At 40.2% G+C, this 20,046-nt stretch overlaps 1 protein-coding gene across 1 annotated transcript in view; it reads left to right on the top strand.

Moving 5' to 3' along the window:
• The window catches only part of LOC106635734 (uncharacterized), a 43,316-nt gene that overhangs the window by 8,675 nt on the left and 14,595 nt on the right, over positions 1-20,046 (top strand). The window contains exon 2 of the mRNA XM_089592708.1: positions 10,575-11,414. Coding sequence (XP_089448834.1) covers positions 11,135-11,414 — 280 coding nt within the window. The 5' untranslated portion in view covers positions 10,575-11,134. The remainder of the gene's footprint in view (positions 1-10,574; positions 11,415-20,046) is intronic.

The raw sequence follows: 20,046 nt of genomic DNA, 5'->3' as shown, positions 1-20,046 counted from the left end.
AATATATAAGGGAAACAATGTTAATACATTTGTGAGTTGATACACTTTAGTACGCACGACATCTAGCGTCGTAGCTGTTGACGTCTGAGTCAAGTATCGTTGTACTTCTGTATACAATAATACAAACGTGCATTGCAGCGACGTGGGCAATTTGCTCTCGTGTACCTATACCTATACTTAGTCGTGTGGATATATTACATCGGTGATGGCTCGGAGGAAGAAAATTTTAGCTCCAGAATTCTCCATTTGAAATAACATTGAAAAATTCGAGCTAAGCTCTTCTTCCTCCGAGCCACCGATATACACCTACACGTAATCTGTGTAGCACATTGTGTGGCATAATTACCGTCAAGTACATGTAAAAAATATTGTTGCGGTAAGATTTATACGGATCATGTTCTTATAAAATGCCATTTTATGTCGTTCTTATATTCAATTCAGATTTTTCTTAAGTAAAATATATACATGAGAAACGGCGCAGTGAAACAATCTGAAAATATCGCGTAGGATTTTTTTTGGTTGAAACAAATAAAATATACATTCAACAATGTCTAGCAGAAAAATAGTAGAAATAATTTCAAGCGGTATTTTTTTTTTCGTACCAATTTCACGCGAGTAAAATTCCGAAACAATAAGACGATTTTACAAAGAGAGAATACGACACAATGTACATTTCATCAACCGTCGACAGCATCAACGGCACAAGCACCAATCAGAAAGTACGAAAGGGAAGAAAAAAAAAAAAAAAACGAATTTTCCTCACCCTCCTTTTATATTTTCACAAGTACATGTAACTTACTCCCGGTAAATCGCCAAATCCACCCTGGACTATCACCAGGTTAAACCGAGTATATTGAAGGGGGGAAAAAAAACCTCTCTCGCTCTTTCCGTTAACATTACCGTACAGAGGAGAGCATCCCCCTCCCGCGCAACGAACGGAACCCTCCCCTCTGAATCGGTAATTTCGCATTGTGCGGAGACGAACGGTGCTTTTTGCCGCACTCTTTCTTCGACTCCCCCCGCAACCCGAACTTGCCCCCGACAAACGAAACGTCGGAAAATTGTGACCTCCCCCCCCCCGTCTCTCATATAATAATATAGGTATATATTATGCACACTCGCGATTGGCGGTTTCGGTGCGCGGCGAGGCATTCCTTCGAAAACTCTCTCGCTTGTACATACTTATTCTGCTTACTTACGAGAGAAATTCAAGATGTACGGATGCAGGTATTTGCGTGTGGATCATTTTACCGATACACTTGGAAATTTCACATCCTTGCGCCATATACTTATAGGGAGTCCAGATGAGCGAATTATACATGTATGTACACTACGCGTTTACGGAAAAATCGCTTGGGCGATGTATCGTCTCGTTATAGTTACTTATCGATTTGATCATACGTGAAATATACTGTTAAACCATGTTTTTTTTTTCTTCCACGTGAGGTGCGTGTACGTATGTAATATAACGTACATGTACGAGGTTGCTCCTGAAAAATCATGTGTATATAACAGTTAATGTCGGTTGTCGGATTCATAATTAACGCGATTTTACTGGTAAAGCGAGCGTGGCATTAATTCAACGAGAGAGTCCGAGCTAATGAGACCCGAGTGCACAGCACTACCGTACGGCTCATCGCTATCCTCGTAATGATCGTTTCCTTGTCTGCGTTTTAAGTAATAGTCGGCACTTGGATATATGTTTAATCCTCACGCGAAACAGATGCAGGGCTATTAATTATCTTATCGGTTTAAAAGTTCGTTCGCGTATCACCTGTATATACGTATTATACAGGAGTCCAAATGTATCAGTGACGTTTTTCAATTGATACCTCGATAGAATCGATGCTACTTGATGTCACTTGATACTGAAGTTTAACAGTTTTATTTTCGAAATCATGTATGTATGGCTACACAATGATATTTTAAATGCCATGACTGTGACCAAGATCGCAGCCCCTTGTCCTTGTACCACCTTGACAAAAATGACCCGCAAATGAAGGTCCTGTCGAAAAATGATTTTCCCAGGAACTGTAGCCACATTGGCTATAGATGGTGGCTTCTACAAGCAAAGTAATTGACGACACTTGAAGACGGATCGTGTAGTCACGTCGATACGATTACAGGGTGTCTGTTTATCACAGTTGACATTAACAGTACCCCAAATATATATATGGTTACAAAAAAGCCTACGGCCATGTATGTGTATATGCCTCTTTTTTGCCCATATTCAGTATTGATCACAGGTATGGTGCTTATGTATATTTATACTGGAATATTTGACCATTAGCTAATTTTTCCGGGTACCAAATCTCGTTAGAAGCGCTTGCGAATCAGGCGAGCTAAGCTATTTTCGACACGCGCCACGTCGCGGGCCCATTATTTCTAATAAACGGCAACACCTGTTATGTACTTTGGAGGAAGAAAAAAAAAAAAAATCCATCCTCGCTTGGATTTTTTTCTACCTAATTCACGCTTCTTATTCGCTGGAAGAGAGAGAAAACGCTAAAGTAAGTATGTGGTTGTGGTTCCGGATAATTAGTACAAAATCACACCAACACCGGCGCAGTCGATTGACGCCTACATGATTGTAGTAAGTGTGTATCGTTAGAGCCACCGTCGAGAAATTCACTTTATGGATGCCTGCACCACCTCGTCGAGGTGGGCGTCGTGTCATTTCTACTCGCGCTAATGGCGCAGGTATACATTATATACTTATATTGCACATGGTATAGAGTTCCGTAAATGAATTAGGAGAACCTTTGTTTTTTCTCTTCGTCGAAATCACTCGAATCGCGATTCGCGGAGTCGCTATGTATGATGTACCGTCTAAAATACACAATGGAAGATGAGGCCCAAAGGTGACGTTTGGATGCCGCGTATATCTGCTGCATTTTTACGGTGAAATTCGCGTTTGCCCGCCCCGAGAAGAAACGGGTTTTCTCCCGTCAATTTACACACGTTGAAATGAAAATTCCCTCAAACCACCGAAGGATATAAAGAACAAACAAAAAAACACCCTCCGAAACTTTGAGAATGCCACTTAATGGATTTTATTACCTCGTTGAAAAGATGTTTGTTTTTTTTTTTTTTTTCCTACTCTACTTGAAATTACCACGAGCTTAAGGGAAAGCTTGTAAAGTGACAATCGCGACTGCAAATCGCACACACTTTAGTGTCGATGCGAGAGTGACGAAATCGCTAGAGGAGGACAACTCGACGTCCAGCGGAGTGTAGTACCGTACATGAGGGGGCAAGAAAAAATAAAAAGGCCTGACGCTCCTTTTTCGAAATAACCAGTTGTCGCGCGTTTGCCGATGGCGAAAGGATCGAGTTGCGTCCGACTCGATGTTCATTTATACATTTTTTACTCACAGGGGGGGGAGGCTCTTCCGGAAAAAAAAGTCGCGTATATGCTGACTCTAGAGTGAAGTGCAAATCAAGAGAAACAAATAGTTTGCTTGCCATTGGGTACATCCTTGTATTTTTGGTGATTCTCGAGCGCGAGATTTTGGTCAATGTTATAAGGCGTACCCGAGTACCGAATGGAATTTTAAAACATCGGACAAATAAGTACCGAGGAACGAGAATTTATACTTGGAGACTGTAATGAGATGAATAGGTATATACGTGATTCGAAAATTGATTTGTGTCACTTGAATAAGTACACGATGCGACTCGTAGATTTATTTCTCGTATAAAATAACGATTGGGACGATTCGTCGCGTTTGACCAGTGTACCTATACGTCAACATGCGCTCTTATATAGGCGATTGGGTTTACAGAAGAAGAAAAAAAAAATCACTCGAAAAGTTGTAGAGCTTCAACTTGAAAGATACCTATAATATGGGGCAAAGAGCCAAATTGTAGAAAGAAACAAAAAAATGCATACCCTATACATGAGTACCCATGAATGCGGGCGTATGGCAAATGTTAGACTAATTAACGGCCGCGGGGTATTACCGTTAATTGTCGCGTTGATCGTAGCTCTATGTATATGTATAAAACAAGCGGCTATAGAACCAGGGAGGAACTCGTATACGGTACATATAAGTAGTTAAGCTAGTCTCGAACGGTGCGTCGGTCGGATTGCGGTGGTTTTTACGAGCGCCCCATTGCGTCTGTTTATAGTTACACCTCTGCTCCTTCCTCCACGTGTATATACATACACAGCACTTGTATTGTTTTGCTACAAATTGTACCTATATATATGTGCACTCGCGTGTAAATGTATGCATATATATACGTGTTCACAAGCTCCTCAATCTCTTTATCTCATTTGCCTCGTTCTCGCGTATTATTCACCGAGTGCCGGCTCTTCATACCTGGATATACACCACGGGAGAAAATTAACCATATACTTATACCCAAGACACGGGGGCGCGCGTGCACGAACTGTCATTTTCATCCTCTCTGGTGTGCAATGAGGGGGGTTGTATATACCACCTCTACCTGTACATCACCCGGTGTAACAAGGTAGGTATACCATACACATACACACACACACACACACACCAGATAAATCCAACGTGAGCTTGTTAAGCTGACGAGGTCGTAACGTTTTTCTCTCCGCTAAACGGAACTTACCGAGATAATCTCTCTACTTTTCTCCTTACTTTTGTATTATATTACACGTAGTCTTGTATATATATATATATATATAAATGTACATACCACCTCGCAATACCCGCGATTTCCATCGTGGCCCGCAAGTTATACTGCTAACTGTTTGTAAAAGTTAAACGATGACTACTCGTCTGTCCATCTGCAGTAGAAGCAGCTGGTGATGTATATATATAGAATACACATATATGTATATGTAGGGGAGGGGGAGGTTATGGAAGACAATCATGTGGCTGCATCAATCGCCGTCGAATGTCAGTGGAGGATTGAAAATCACGACGGCGATCATATTTTACAATAATGGCACATTGACTCGCGCGGTTGGAACTTTTGGAAAAAAAAAAAAGTTTTAATTCGGAGTGAAAGTGGAAGCTGCGTGTAATAACATCTGCAGCTCGGCGGGTTTTTATATATCCTCTTTGAAGTCTTCCCTGGATGGGCTTACGTAACGCGATTGGGGAGTTTTCTTTTCTTTTTTTTTTTCCTTTCTTTTTTCCTCCGCGTGTAAATTTGCGGATGAGTCGGCGGTTTTGGTCTTTTTTTCGCAATGGAGCTTGATTGCGCGTTGAACGGACACTTTTATTTTCAGCTAATGGCACGTGATTTATTGGACGGGTGAATTTTCGATTGATTCGCGATTGAAAGGAAAAAAAGTTCGCGGTACTTGCGAATCTCTAATCGCTGTTACTCAATGGTATATATACCCACACGTGTATGGGCTCGCGAGATTTAATAATTGAAAGTGTGAATCCCCGCGTGATCGGTATTATTGATGCTTAAATGGATTTTTTCTATTCATTGTGCAATTACAACGAATGCGCCAACTGATAACGATCTAAACAGCCGAGAAAAAGAAAAACCGTCCCAACAGTGGGATAATATACCGATCACTTGGCATTTACTTACAACTCGATGCAACGATCCCAAGTCGTGGTTGCGGACAATACGCTGCAACACTACAAAGTAACGACAGCGGTAAAATTGCTCTACAGAGTCATGACTAGTTGTGAGCGAACAGGCAGAAAATCACAAAAGTCCTGGGTATACGTGCCTACAGCTCCCTTTTACTTAGGTACCCTCGGGCTTTCAAAGATTCCACCGACTCTAGTAAGTATATCCGGGCCCTTGTACGTATTTCTTTTCGGATATTTTCGAAGATCAGCCTTATCGTCTTAATTTTAATCGTGTGAGGGAAACAACAATTACCGTCTCTATTTCACTTTGACGCGTGAAAAAAAAAAAATAAAAAAAAAAAAAAGGACAGGTGTGTGTACCACTTGTTCTAACCCGACAGTCGAGGAAAATCTATAATGTTCCACGCGTGTAGTGGCACTCGGGGATAATTAGAAGCGTCGATAAATCACGTCTCCCTTGGCAACGAGAGGATATTTTACCTAGCGAAGGACAAAAAAACGGAAGAGAGGAAAATCGGCGCGTCATATTCTTCGGTTGATCAAGTGCCGATGAGCTACGCGACTATACACAGTGATCGATGATAAGTACTTTCCTCTCCCTTTTTTTCATTAGATCCGCAAGAAAAAGTGTTTTGTCGAGTTATATACTTCTTTCTGCATCTGAAAAAAATGGACACCCCTACAGTGTGTGACTTGATATCAATGAAAAAGTCATTCCTTGTACCGGCCGATGACTCATTTGACATTCGCACTACTAGTTTATTATACCAAAGAATAATGAATGTATACTCATACTTGTCTAGTTATGTCGACTGCAGCTTCTTTTTTACAAGTAAACCCTTGAATTTTTCGTAAATAAAGAAATCGGGTTTACCGATTTGGCAAGATCGGCGCGCGTGAAGAAACAACACTGCAACTCCGCGCGTGTCAAAATATATATAGATAATCCGAGGAGGTAACCCCAACTATATATCAGAGTATGACATCTTGGCGCGATACGCGAGCGCTACCGATGATTATCGGCCGATACACCGATCGCAGAGCACTACCGTGTATACACATACACACTCGATTGATAAATCAATTTTTCACGAGTATCCACGTCGCTCGCGCGGGAGAATCACTCTACTATTATAGCGGTGATGACTTTTCTTGGAAGCACTCGCGCGCCCGTGTATTATTGTTACGGGCGATGAAAAGATACCGTTCGTTATCGCGGAGATATGGCTCTAGTCGCGCGGACAATCGTTTCGAAAATCATTTTTTTTTTTTTCTTTTCTTTTTCCCCATCCTCACTTTCGTTTCAGTTTCGTTTAGGTTGAAAAAAAAAAATCTTCTCGAGATTTATTGTGCCCGAGACGGGACATCCTTCCACTCGCCTTTGCCTGGGACAGTTGTATAAGTAAACCCACCAACTTCTAGAAGATTCCAGTCGTTCAACCCAGCAGTGACAGAACGTCAGAGACAAAAGTGGAAAAAAAAAAGAAAAAAAAAAAAAAAAAGGAGGAAGAAGTAACGAAACGACGTCCGAATACGTAAGAGCACTTAGCCGCGTCGATTTGGGATTCGTTGCACGTAAACGTAAGAGCCGACGCGACGTCCGCGCGTATAGACAATAGGACACGTATATATACAAGCGAGCATGCTCGTGCAGAAGGACACGCGTTTAAATCGCGTCCGAAAGGAAGTACCAGCAGGGGTGCACCTGTACAGGCTGGTGGTGATAACAATGGCCGTGGTGTGATTGGTAAACCAATGAAGTATCGGTATAGGTATGTGAGAGGTATGGGTGTCTTTAGCTCTTCTTCTTCCGGCTCTCCCTTGTACTTTGGCCTCCAACCGATGCGGTCAACCGATTCGAGCTTTTGTCTTGTACGCGAATGAATGAAAAAAACCCTTGAGTAACATTTTATTCAAATCGTGAAGTAAGTATAATTATATATTCGTGATCCAGTCGTTATTCGAGCGTATTGCAAGTTCCCTTTTTGTTGTTTGATCGACGACAGCGTGTATAATTGTATAGTCTTATTGTTTGTTTAGTTTGTACGATGAAGAGCGTCCATCGCCTTGTGACTAATTTATGGCGAAACGTGCGGAGAAAGAAGAAAAATCCAATGGACGCGCAAACGAAGATGTATTAATTCACGAGCACGATTTCACTTTCGAGGGAAGTAAAAGCCATATAGGCGTGTGTTGTTCGAAGAGGAGAGACAATATATAATCGCCCGGGGATTTGCATGAAATTTCCAAGAGGCTTCTCTCTCTCGCGTCGCACGAATTTCGTCGCAGCTGCGTGAACTCGCTTGTACGGCGTTCATGAATACACCGCGCGCGTATAATAACACACGTATAACCTTCCGCTTGATGTTTGTTCGCACGAAAAGACTTTTAGACACCATCTTCCCTGCTGCAGTTATACCTACGTGTGTACTTTAACTTGCACGTTCTCGTGTACGAGAGATAGAGAGAAATTCACGTCTTGTCGAACCTTACGGAGAAGAGGCTGTATTTAATAGCAGCTTCGTGAGAGAGAAAAAACGTACATCTCTTCCGTAAACGCGTTTGGAGAAACCGAGAAAGCTGACTTACCTGTATACAGTCACGTACTCATTCAACTGTTATTCGGACTCTTGAAAAGTTGATTAACAAGCGACACAAGTTGTTTATATCAACAATTGCATGGAGGTTTTTTTTGGGTACAATTTGGCTCATTTCAAGCAAATAAGGTTTCTTACGTATTTGTCTTTTATGATGATCAATCGGAAAATCAACAAAGTCGTTGACGAATCTCGCATGTTCTGAATTTCCTGGGCATAACGCAATTTGCGATGCTAATTTACATCGACAGTAGAAATTTCCTTTTGATCAGTATTTTCAGGAACACGGACACAGTAGGAAAAAAAAAAAAACCTCATCCTCCCCGGGTGTGGCGGATACACAAAGCCATATTCTTTCTTCCCGAGTCGGGTTTACCACTTTTTGGTTCTTCCTTCGGTTGTTTGAAAAAAAAAACCCTGCCACTCATATACAACCAACCCATTATCGAAAATCATGTTTGAAAAAACCTGCCTGTCACGTAGCAACAACAGTATCCCCTCCGTTCGAGTTTCGAGAGGAGACTCGTCCAAAATTCATTGGGTCTCTGCGATTTTATCGCGCTCGCAATGAAACGCGCGCAGCTATATAACAACACGCAGTGTCAAACAAAACGAGAAGAGTCGATCGAACAAATATATACGCGCGTGTAAAATAAAAAAAAAAAAAAATAAAAAACAACCAGCCAGTCAAGGTGCGTCGAAGGTCAACTGGTCTCCTGGCGCCTTTTTTTTTATTTTACACGCACGACGATCCTGCCGAATATGAAAGCTCGTTGTTTTTTGTAACGTGCTCCCGATGGGTGTATCAGCGGCCGACTTTTGTTGCCAGACTCGCAAAAGTGAAAATCAAAACAAGGAATTTTTTTTAAATAATATGCTGCACTATTTACCACTAAAACGCACCACACCGGCCATTGGCGATCGCTTCCTTCGTTTGCACTGTTTTCCACCCCCGCACACTTTTGGACGCGGTCGAAACAAAGCGTTTTCTTCCCGATGTACACACATGCAATTGTCAAATCGTACATTACTCGGAGAATTACGCATTAATTACGTCTCATTAGCATACACGTCCCCGGCCGCGCGTCGCGCCAATTTAGCGCATTAAATAATTTAAGCAATTTATTGACGCAATAAGCCACGTATATACGTGCACGCTCGTATAAACATGTATACCAGCGTTAGAAACCTACGGGTGTATATATCCATACCGTACCAAAAGAGATGGAAGCAAAAAAAAAAAAAAAAAAGGAAAAAAAGTCGAGTCCGCTCAACCGGTCGCTTAACTCGGAAGCGCCTCTGGCGTCTCGTGTAAGCTACTTATGGGAGTAAGTGTGCCCGTCATACGCGCAGCGTAACAACGTATGAGGGATACGTACATATACATATATGGGCCGGTTTCGTGTACAGCTGTGAGCCGTTGCACAATTTAGCAATTACCATCGGAATGGGCATCTCTCGGTGACGATTTGCATTCGCGCTCGCCTTGCACATAATGTATATAGGTATACATGGTTCGTGTGTGTACGTGCGCGTGGATGTAAAATTTTGCGCAATATTGGGTATATACATGACGACCGCGCGCTTCCGATTCCGATTAGGAATCCGATCGGTATGGGATTTACAGTGGGGCGCCATGGAAAATATGACGACTCGGGGTTTATTCTGTACTCGCGTGCACTCACAACGTTTTTCCGTAATTTCAACAGTATACGTCTATTTTGTATCATTATACGTATGTACATGATGAATCAGGTGTGTTACTCTTGTGGTTTATTGAATGCAGTACGTAAGCGAGTTACTCTGGAAAAATTTATTTCAAAGCTGGATGGGTCCACTGATTTATGGAGCTGTTTGCATTATCTTGAGGTCGCTGTTTCGGAGATTTTTTTTTTTTTTTTTTTTCTTTACGATTATCGTTTCGACTCTGGGGGAATTTTTTACAAAAAATAATGAAAATGCAAAAAAAAAAAAAAACAAACAATTTGCTTCGTGAATCACGAAAAATTTCAATTTACCCATCATATTTCAAGATTCCACGTGCCATGTTTACCAAAAACTTCACCTCCGACCGCAAACGTACTTATTACTGTTATCTTGGCCGATCATCGTTCGTACGGACTGCAATTGACTCAAAATTTTCATTTCAATAGTCTCGCTTATCTCGCCTTCTCGAAGTCTCCGTCTCGGTATACTATAACACACATCCCAAAAATCGCAATTAATTAATTATTCATTCAACACACGCTCATCATTTAATTAAATCAGTTTTGGCTGTACGCATTTTGTAAACTCTATCATATGTGTTTGCGACTCTCATTGTATATTATTATTAATATTGTTATTTATTGTCTCTATATCACAACGTGGATTTATTTCGTATTTTACTGATTTGACAACAAAGAAGTAACAACATCCCGAATATTTCTTGATGTTTCAGATCCACCACGAGAGCAAGACTCGAACGATGAAGAGCACCTAGCACCTCGAAGGGAAAAGCAACAGCAAAGGGACGGGGAAGAAAAATCCCAGGACCCCCGAAAGAAAGAAAAAAATCATCTGTAGAGTCCAAAAAAGGGAAAAAAAATCACCCAAAGTACATCACAGACGCAGTAGCGCCAGCAACGACCACATCCATATACACACGTATATTATAGGAGCGCGCGCGCGCTCCCAACAGCGGGTGGGGGATGGGGCCGCGGCGCCGGATCAGCAATTAATAACACGCCGGCGGCGCGCTTGCATTTCGCGATGAGCCGCGATACCGGCAAGAGCCGCATCATCAGCAACCGATCGCACTGTCGCTCGGCCGACACTTTGCGCCGCTTGACGGTAGCTCGCGACGGACAACCAAAACGTGTCCGATTTTAAACGCATAGTTTTTTGCTCATCGGTAAGTGTTGACCCCCAACCGTCAGTGCGTGTTTCCCCGTGATTTGACACCTGCCGCAAATTGGGAGAGGACAGACGCGCAAAAGGCTGGTCAGGTAGAAACAGAGGATGAAGTCGGAGGACGGCGCGACGGAGATGGGCGACGCGGAGATCGGTATGATGGTGCGCCGGGCTAGCCTGGACTCGGTGGACAGGGTAAGCCTGGCGTCGTCGACGACGAGCACCTCGAGCGTGATGAGCGGCGAGTTGGGCAGCCGTACCCTCAGGTCGCTAAAACGCGGCCTCGGCAAGCTCTGGCGCAGGCACAGGGGTAACGCGTCCATCACCGAGTACGACCCCACTTACAAAGTGGCCTACCTCGGCAACGTCCTCACCGGCTGGGCCAAAGGTGAGTTGGTATATTTATATAGCTGAAGCTATATTACTTTTTCTTTTTCTTTCTTTACGCGTGTTGGTTGCTACGCGAGGCTCGTTAGGCAAGGCGTGGCGTTTATCACCGAAGCGATCGGAACAAGAATTCCGTTCAATCGAAATCGGTGTTGCTATCCCGTAGGTCAAAGACTGCATTTCATTTCGTCGTTTCTGAGGTGGAGTTTTTTTTTTATCGTTTGCTAAGAGTGTTCTGATAAAGACATCAGAAATTGTTCAAAAGTACACATCTGTACAGCTGTAAATAGATCTACCTCGGGTGAATCTTCAAAATGCCATGAAAAACTTTTTGGGTTAAACGCAGGGGATTGCTCATGAGTTTTTTTTTTTATCGTTAAGTAGATTCCGGTGAAAGGTACCTGCGACAATTGAAAAAAATAAAAAATAAATCAAAGCGGGGTGATTCGTAGAAGGTGTTTATTGGAAAGACAAAAACTCGCCAAGTAAACAATTATATCTCCATAATGTTCCGATCGAGCGGAAGAAGAGGCTCACCTTGTTTTTCTTTTACCGCGCTCTAACCGACTCAGCTAAACGTTTATTATGTATTACTCACGATACAATGAGATAACGCAATGTTTACAATGATGCAATTGAAAGTTAATAAGTTGTCGCAAGGGAAACAAAAAAATTGTTAATAGATGGCAGCAAAGACAATTTATGACCACGTTCCTCCAGACTCGTACAATGTGTTTCAGTATCGTCGTTCGGCTTTTGCAAAAATACTCCTCCGCGAAATTACATTAACGAGCACGGATATTAATAGACCGGCGATAAAATCATACTTTCGATGATCTTCGTTGATTCACGTACAATAAATAAATTTAAAAAAAAAAAAAAAAAAACGCTATCGTGCATAAATCATTCATCCAGACAAAGTGTACCAACGATTAGAGATATCAATTTGTGATTCACGGTAAATTTTTATTACTTATCTTTACCGACACCTTTAGAGGCCCCCCCGAACGTACGATGATTAATCAGAGCTAGTACTTTGAAATTGATCATCTGCGGATAGTTACGTTCGCACTCGAATCGCCACGCAAGTGTGTGTACCTATTGGGGAAAAAAACTTTTTTTTTTTTTTTTTTCAGAGGCAGAGGGAAATAATACGTAGAGATTTGAATACTCTTTGGCGAAAATATTTTTCCACGCCGGCCGTAAAAATCCGCGGGCAAAAACAAAGGCGAATCGAGCCATCACCTGTCGATGATACAGGGTGTATTCCGCAAATGCTGCCAGCAGTTAAGTTACGTAGGTCGTGGTAACGCCGCATGGTCGGGCAGCGCTAGCGTCAACCTGTACTAACTGTCGGTGGGTTCCGCATGTCAACAAACTCCGAAATATCAGATGGCATGGGAGCGAAAACAGTAAAAAATATCAAAGTTTGTTGACATGCGGAACCCACCGACAGTTAGTACAGGTTGACGCTAGCGCTACCCGACCATGCGGCGTTACCACGACCTACGTAACTTAACTGCTGGCAGCATTTGCGGAATACACCCATAGTCCGCAGGCTAAGTATACGTCCTTAACCGCCTTTTTCACTAACGTTTAGAATAATGATTGAGACAATCAATGATTGTATCATGAGTTTTTGTATAAAGTTCAATTTATACAAATAAGTTGGTAAATATAGGCACACATGATTAATATTTAAACATTTTAAGCTGTATAAATATATAACATAGATTCCAAATATGCATTATTACCGCTGGAATATGCTAACAAAACCAAATATCCGTCTTTCTCACCCAGCAAAATAATAGGTATCTGTATAATCCTGTATCAATTTATTGCACACATGCGAAATGTTCAATGACAGTAAACAATGACACAATTTCAAACTTTACTTTTAACTCTTCATTTCACACGTAATTTTACAATGCAATTGATAAATTATTATTCATACAAAAGTATTAATATTCTTATAGGAGGTCGATTTTCAGGCAAAAGATTATTTGTAAACTTGCCGTAAACAGCACAGCCAATGTCAACTTTTTATTTTCTATCTACACAACTAGTTGCGGCTGGTTTTAGCGTTTCAGATTTCTAAACTAAAAAGTGGCCCTAAAATTCTGAAGGAAAGCTTTAGATATTTTAGGCCCTAGAGCCATGTTGTCAATTATAAACCAGCCGCAACTTATTTGACAGATACAAAATGAAAATTCAACATTTTCTGTGCTGTTTGCGGCAAGTTTACAATTTATCTATTACTCGAAAGTATACATATATAGGAGGTTAATATTTGTATAAAACATACACTGCAAACTTGCCGCAAAATGCACAAACATCGTTAATTATTTATTTTGTATCTATTTCAAGAGTTGCGGCTGGTTTATAAGTGACTAAATGGCTCTAGGGCTAAGCTGCCTAAAGCTCTCCTTCAGAATTTCAGAAGCAATTTTTGGCCAAAAAAATCACGACCGCTAGATGGCGCTGATCCTAATGATTATAACTACTTATAGTAGAGCCATTTAATCAATTATAAACCAGCCGCAACTAATTTCGTAGATACAAAATAAATAGTTTAAGATAATTGTGCTACTTGCGGCAAGTTTGCAGTGTATGTTTTATACGAATATCAACCTCATATATATTTATACTTTTGGGTAATAGATGAATTGTAAACTTGACGCAAACAGTGCAAACAACGTTAACTTTTTATTTTATATTTATGGAATTAGTTGCGGCTGGTTTATAAGTAATTAAATGGCTCTAGGGCTAAGCTGCCTAAAGCTCTCTTTCAGAATTTCAGAAGCAATTTTTGGCCAAAAAAATCACTACCGCTAGATGGCGCTGATCCAAATGATTATTACTACTTGTAGTAGAGCCATTTGATCAATTATAAACCAGCCGCAACTAATTTAATAAATACAAAATAAAAAGTTAACATTGTTTGTGCTACTTGCGGCTAATTTGCAGTGTATGTTTTACACCAATATCGACCTCCCTTATATTTACACTTTCGGGTGATAGATAAATTGTAAACTTGCCGCCAATAACGCGAACAATGTTCTCTTTTTATTTTGTATTTATCAAATTAGTTGCGGCTGGTTTATAAATAATTAAATGGCTCTAGTATAAGTATAGTAATAATCATTTGGATCAGCGCCATCTAGCGGTAGTGATTTTTTTGGCCAAAAATTGCTTCTGAAATTCTGATGGAGAGCTTTAGGCAGCTTAGCCTTAGAGCCGTTTAATCACTTATAAACCAGCCGCAACTATTGAAATAAATACAAAATAAATAATTAACGATGTTTGTGCTGTTTGCGGCAAGTTTACAATTTATTTATTACCCGAAAGTGTAAATATAAGGGAGGTCGATATTGGTGTAAAACATACACTGCAAACTTGCCGCAAGTAGCTCAAACATCGTTAATTATTTATTTTGTATCTATTTCAATAGTTGCGGCTGGTTTATAAATGATTAAACGGCTCTAGGGCTAAGCTGCCTAAAGCTCTCCATCAGAATTTCAGAAGCAATTTTTGGCCAAAAAAATCACTACCGCTAGATGGCGCTGATCCAAATGATTATTACTATACTTATACTAGAGCCATTTAATTATTTATAAACCAGCCGCAACTGATTTGATAAATACAAAATAAAAAGTTAACATTGTTCGCGTTATTGGCGGCAAGTTTACAATTTATCTATCACCCGAAAGTGTAAATATAAGGGAGGTCGATATTGGTGTAAAACATACACTGCAAATTAGCCGCAAGTAGCACAAACAATGTTAACTTTTTATTTTGTATTTATTAAATTAGTTGCGGCTGGTTTATAATTGATCAAATGGATCTACTACAAGTAGTAAAAATCATTTGGATCAGCGCCATCTAGCGGTAGTGATTTTTTTGGCCAAAAATTGCTTCTGAAATTCTGAAAGAGAGCTTTAGGCAGCTTAGCCCTAGAGCCATTTAATTACTTATAAACCAGCCGCAACTAATTCCATAAATATAAAATAAAAAGTTAACGTTGTTTGCACTGTTTGCGTCAAGTTTACAATTCATCTATTACCCAAAAGTATAAATATATATGAGGTTGATATTCGTATAAAACATACACTGCAAACTTGCCGCAAGTAGCACAATTATCTTAAACTATTTATTTTGTATCTACGAAATTAGTTGCGGCTGGTTTATAATTGATCAAATGGCTCTACTACAAGTAGTAATAATCATTTGGATCAGCGCCATCTAGCGGTAGTGATTTTTTTGGCCAAAAATTGCTTCTGAAATTCTGAAAGAGAGCTTTAGGCAGCTTAGCCCTAGAGCCATTTAATTACTTATAAACCAGCCGCAACTAATTCCATAAATATAAAATAAAAAGTTAACGTTGTTTGCACTGTTTGCGTCAAGTTTACAATTCATCTATTACCCAAAAGTATAAATATATATGAGGTTGATATTCGTATAAAACATACACTGCAAACTTGCCGCAAGTAGCACAATTATCTTAAACTATTTATTTTGTATCTACGAAATTAGTTGCGGCTGGTTTATAATTGATTAAATGGCTCTACTATAAGTAGTTATAATCATTAGGATCAGCGCCATCTAGCGGTCGTGATTTTTTTGGCCAAAAATTGCTTCTGAAATTCTGAAGGAGAGCTTTAGGCAGCTTAGCCCTAGAGCCATTTAGTCACTTATAAACCAGCCGCAACTCTTGAAATAGATACAAAATAAATAATTAACGATGTTTGTGCATTTTGCGGCAAGTTTGCAGTGTATGTTTTATACAAATATTAACCTCCTATATATGTATACTTTCGAGTAATAGATAAATTGTAAACTTGCCGCAAACAGCACAGAAAATGTTGAATTTTCATTTTGTATCTGTCAAATAAGTTGCGGCTGGTTTATAATTGACAACATGGCTCTAGGGCCTAAAATATCTAAAGCTTTCCTTCAGAATTTTAGGGCCACTTTTTAGTTTAGAAATCTGAAACGCTAAAACCAGCCGCAACTAGTTGTGTAGATAGAAAATAAAAAGTTGACATTGGCTGTGCTGTTTACGGCAAGTTTACAAATAATCTTTTGCCTGAAAATCGACCTCCTATAAGAATATTAATACTTTTGTATGAATAATAATTTATCAATTGCATTGTAAAATTACGTGTGAAATGAAGAGTTAAAAGTAAAGTTTGAAATTGTGTCATTGTTTACTGTCATTGAACATTTCGCATGTGTGCAATAAATTGATACAGGATTATACAGATACCTATTATTTTGCTGGGTGAGAAAGACGGATATTTGGTTTTGTTAGCATATTCCAGCGGTAATAATGCATATTTGGAATCTATGTTATATATTTATACAGCTTAAAATGTTTAAATATTAATCATGTGTGCCTATATTTACCAACTTATTTGTATAAATTGAACTTTATACAAAAACTCATGATACAATCATTGATTGTCTCAATCATTATTCTAAACGTTAGTGAAAAAGGCGGTTAAGGACGTATACTTAGCCTGCGGACTATGGGTGTATTCCGCAAATGCTGCCAGCAGTTAAGTTACGTAGGTCGTGGTAACGCCGCATGGTCGGGTAGCGCTAGCGTCAACCTGTACTAACTGTCGGTGGGTTCCGCATGTCAACAAACTTTGATATTTTTTACTGTTTTCGCTCCCATGCCATCTGATATTTCGGAGTTTGTTGACATGCGGAACCCACCGACAGTTAGTACAGGTTGACGCTAGCGCTGCCCGACCATGCGGCGTTACCACGACCTACGTAACTTAACTGCTGGCAGCATTTGCGGAATACACCCACAAGCTTATGTGTATATACATGTGCGATGGATTGCGCAACAAAGAGAGGGGAGAAAAAAGAAACTTTGTTTTCCTGGTACTCGCGGGCAATGGATCATTAGCTCCGTGTATGTATATGATCATATTTGCAATAGCAAAACAGGAGATGGGCCGCGCGCGTTTCTTCCGATCGTGTGCAATGCGTATACGTTATATGTATATTTATGGGGACGGAAGTGCGTGCCGTCACTTGAGTCAATGTGTCACCGGTACATCGACTCCAACACGTGTCTGTAAACCTGTAATTTTTATATCAAACGTACATCAATGCATACATGTGCTAGTATACGCTCAGCTGACTCTATCTATACGTTCTGTACGCACTTCCCGAGGATCATTCGGCGCTCATTGTTCCCTTTGACGGGAGAAAGTGAAAGTACCTATCGTGGAAAGCATACATCTATCGGCATTCGAGTATTTGTTGTTGTTGCTGTCTTTTTTTTTTTTTTTTTTTTTTTTTAATGAAGGACGAGTTGAGCCTTGAAAGTTTCAGCAGCCTTTTTTTGTTGTTTTTGTTATAAACAGCGACACTTGGAAACGCATCGCACAATAATTTACTAACAAGGTCCGATTGATTTAATTGATCACAAATTGTTGAAAATATTTTTCCAATAACGTTGGACACGCGTGCGTTTTATGTGCAAAAAAAAAAAAACTGACTTGTGTGAAATCGTGTATGAGTATGGCTTTTTCTACTGGAGTCACGTCCGAGTGTATGTACCTTGACAATTGAGGTTTTTAGAAAATACCAAAACGTAAAATGAAATGGTTTTTTTCCTACAATTAAACGATACTATTATCATGAGCGTCTTTCTTCGTACCGCACGTGCCTCGATAAAATCGTGCGTTGGACGGTAAACTGCAAAGTAGTAACCATTTGAATTGATAATTTTTTTTTTTTTCCAATATTTACGGATTGCGACGAAAGAAAAAAAAGTCACTCAATCCTACTCCGTCCGAGTATACAATACACGTACTTTATCTGCACTGTTTTGCGCTTATCTGAAACGATTATAAGACCCATAGAAAAAAATCGGATTAAACTATGATTACTATTTTTTTCTTTTCCATGTGTTAAACGTAAAAATCCATTAAACTTATCTCGTGTCGATCGTAGCACAAAAAAACTCTTACAGTCCTCGTAAAAATATACCTATCAACGTACATCTCGATCGAATTATTAATAAAACAGATTACCGATCTCTAATACACCTGTACATGTAATCTAAAAACCCAAACGATCAGTATAAAAGCCTTGAATCATAATATCAGCTCGTACAAACGTCTTCCGAGAATAATATTGTAGAGAAAATGAGCTTACCGCGTAGCCATACTATTCACGTGCGTCATGATTAAAAAATCACTGGAAATTCGAAAGAAAGGCAGTGCATCACCTATCAAGTAAAAATGTCTCGGGAAGTTTCTTTCATTCTGGTATAACCTTATCAAATTTGCGAGAAATTCTCTCCCGTTCTCACGAATCTACCGTATCCCGAACGAAACAACGCGCTCTTACTTTTACTCAAATGAAAAAAAAAAAAAAAAAAACATACCAGAGCATCGTAAAACCAAAAGAAAAAAAAAAGACCCCATCATTTGATTATCAAGATCTACACTTATTTTATATATTATACCCAAGTATGCGTGATTGTTCGAATGGCACACATACCCTCCCCTCACGGCACAAAGTAAGGGAAAAAAGGATGCAGTTAATTAGCACTCCGCTAAAATGGAAATCCCTGCCTTACTCTCAAGCCCCTGTAGGTATAATTAGGGGACCTCAAGCACTCATGTGCGTAGCGCGTGACTGTATCTATAACAATCGATATAATAAAAAATACCCTATATAGATATAGAGCGGACGATACGCGCTGTTGTGCATCGGAATTCATTACTGCCCATCAGCAGACACGCTCCTACAGCCCTCGATTGATCGGCGCGTGAAATCCATACCGAGAATATTTCTCCTCCGTATTGGACGCTCGTGATCTTTAATTTGTCATTCAACGCGTATACCGTGTCTATGTACACTCGAGGTGGGAGAGAATAGCTCAAGCTCATACATTTTCACGGACAGAATGCAAAATTTCGCCACAAGCCGGCCATGTGTACACACGAGTGGTATATTTTACGATACTCTTGGAGATCGGCTGCGTTTCGTAACGCATTAATTAAACAGGAAGCGCTTAAACTATTTATCCGAACGGCACGACGGGTGTTTGCGCCGAGCGCATAAAGCTGAGGCCGTTTTTCCGAGACCAAAGTCGGAGGTGCAAAAAAAAAGAAAACCAACGCGTGCGCACTGTAGGTAATAACAAGCGCGAGCCGGTTTTTTTTTTTAGTTTTTTCTAACGGAAGTGCCCGACAACCGTTTCAGCGGAGAAGGAGGGGAGCAAAAAAACAATCAGCAGGAGCATTTGCATCCCTGATCGGCACGCGATGTCGCACATCATCTTTTGCCGGTTCGGCTTTCGTCCTTGTATTATGTGCTTCACTTATATACGTATCGAAAACAAACGGAGGAAAAAAAAAAGGAATCTCGCGCTAACTAGCAACCGTCGCTGCCTCGTTAGATACCGAACGGTATATTTATACACATTTAAGAGGAGAACAAAAAAGGATGGAGCTCCATTTCACCGAGCCGACTTTTTTTTTTTTTTTCTCCCGCTGCTCGCCGATAGACAGAGGAAATCGGTATCTCGTTAGCTTCCCTGTACATTGCCGAGCAGTCAAACACATGTTGGCCGTATATTGTGGAAAAATACATTTCGTATC

This window comes from Copidosoma floridanum, unplaced genomic scaffold (assembly GCF_036245765.1).
Source record: "Copidosoma floridanum isolate Cflo_tuat_1 unplaced genomic scaffold, Cflo_Japanese_pri ptg000001l, whole genome shotgun sequence".
Classification (NCBI taxonomy): Eukaryota; Metazoa; Arthropoda; class Insecta; order Hymenoptera; family Encyrtidae; genus Copidosoma; species Copidosoma floridanum.
Note: the sequence above shows the minus strand (reverse complement) of the source record. Positions and strands in the feature narration are given on the sequence as shown.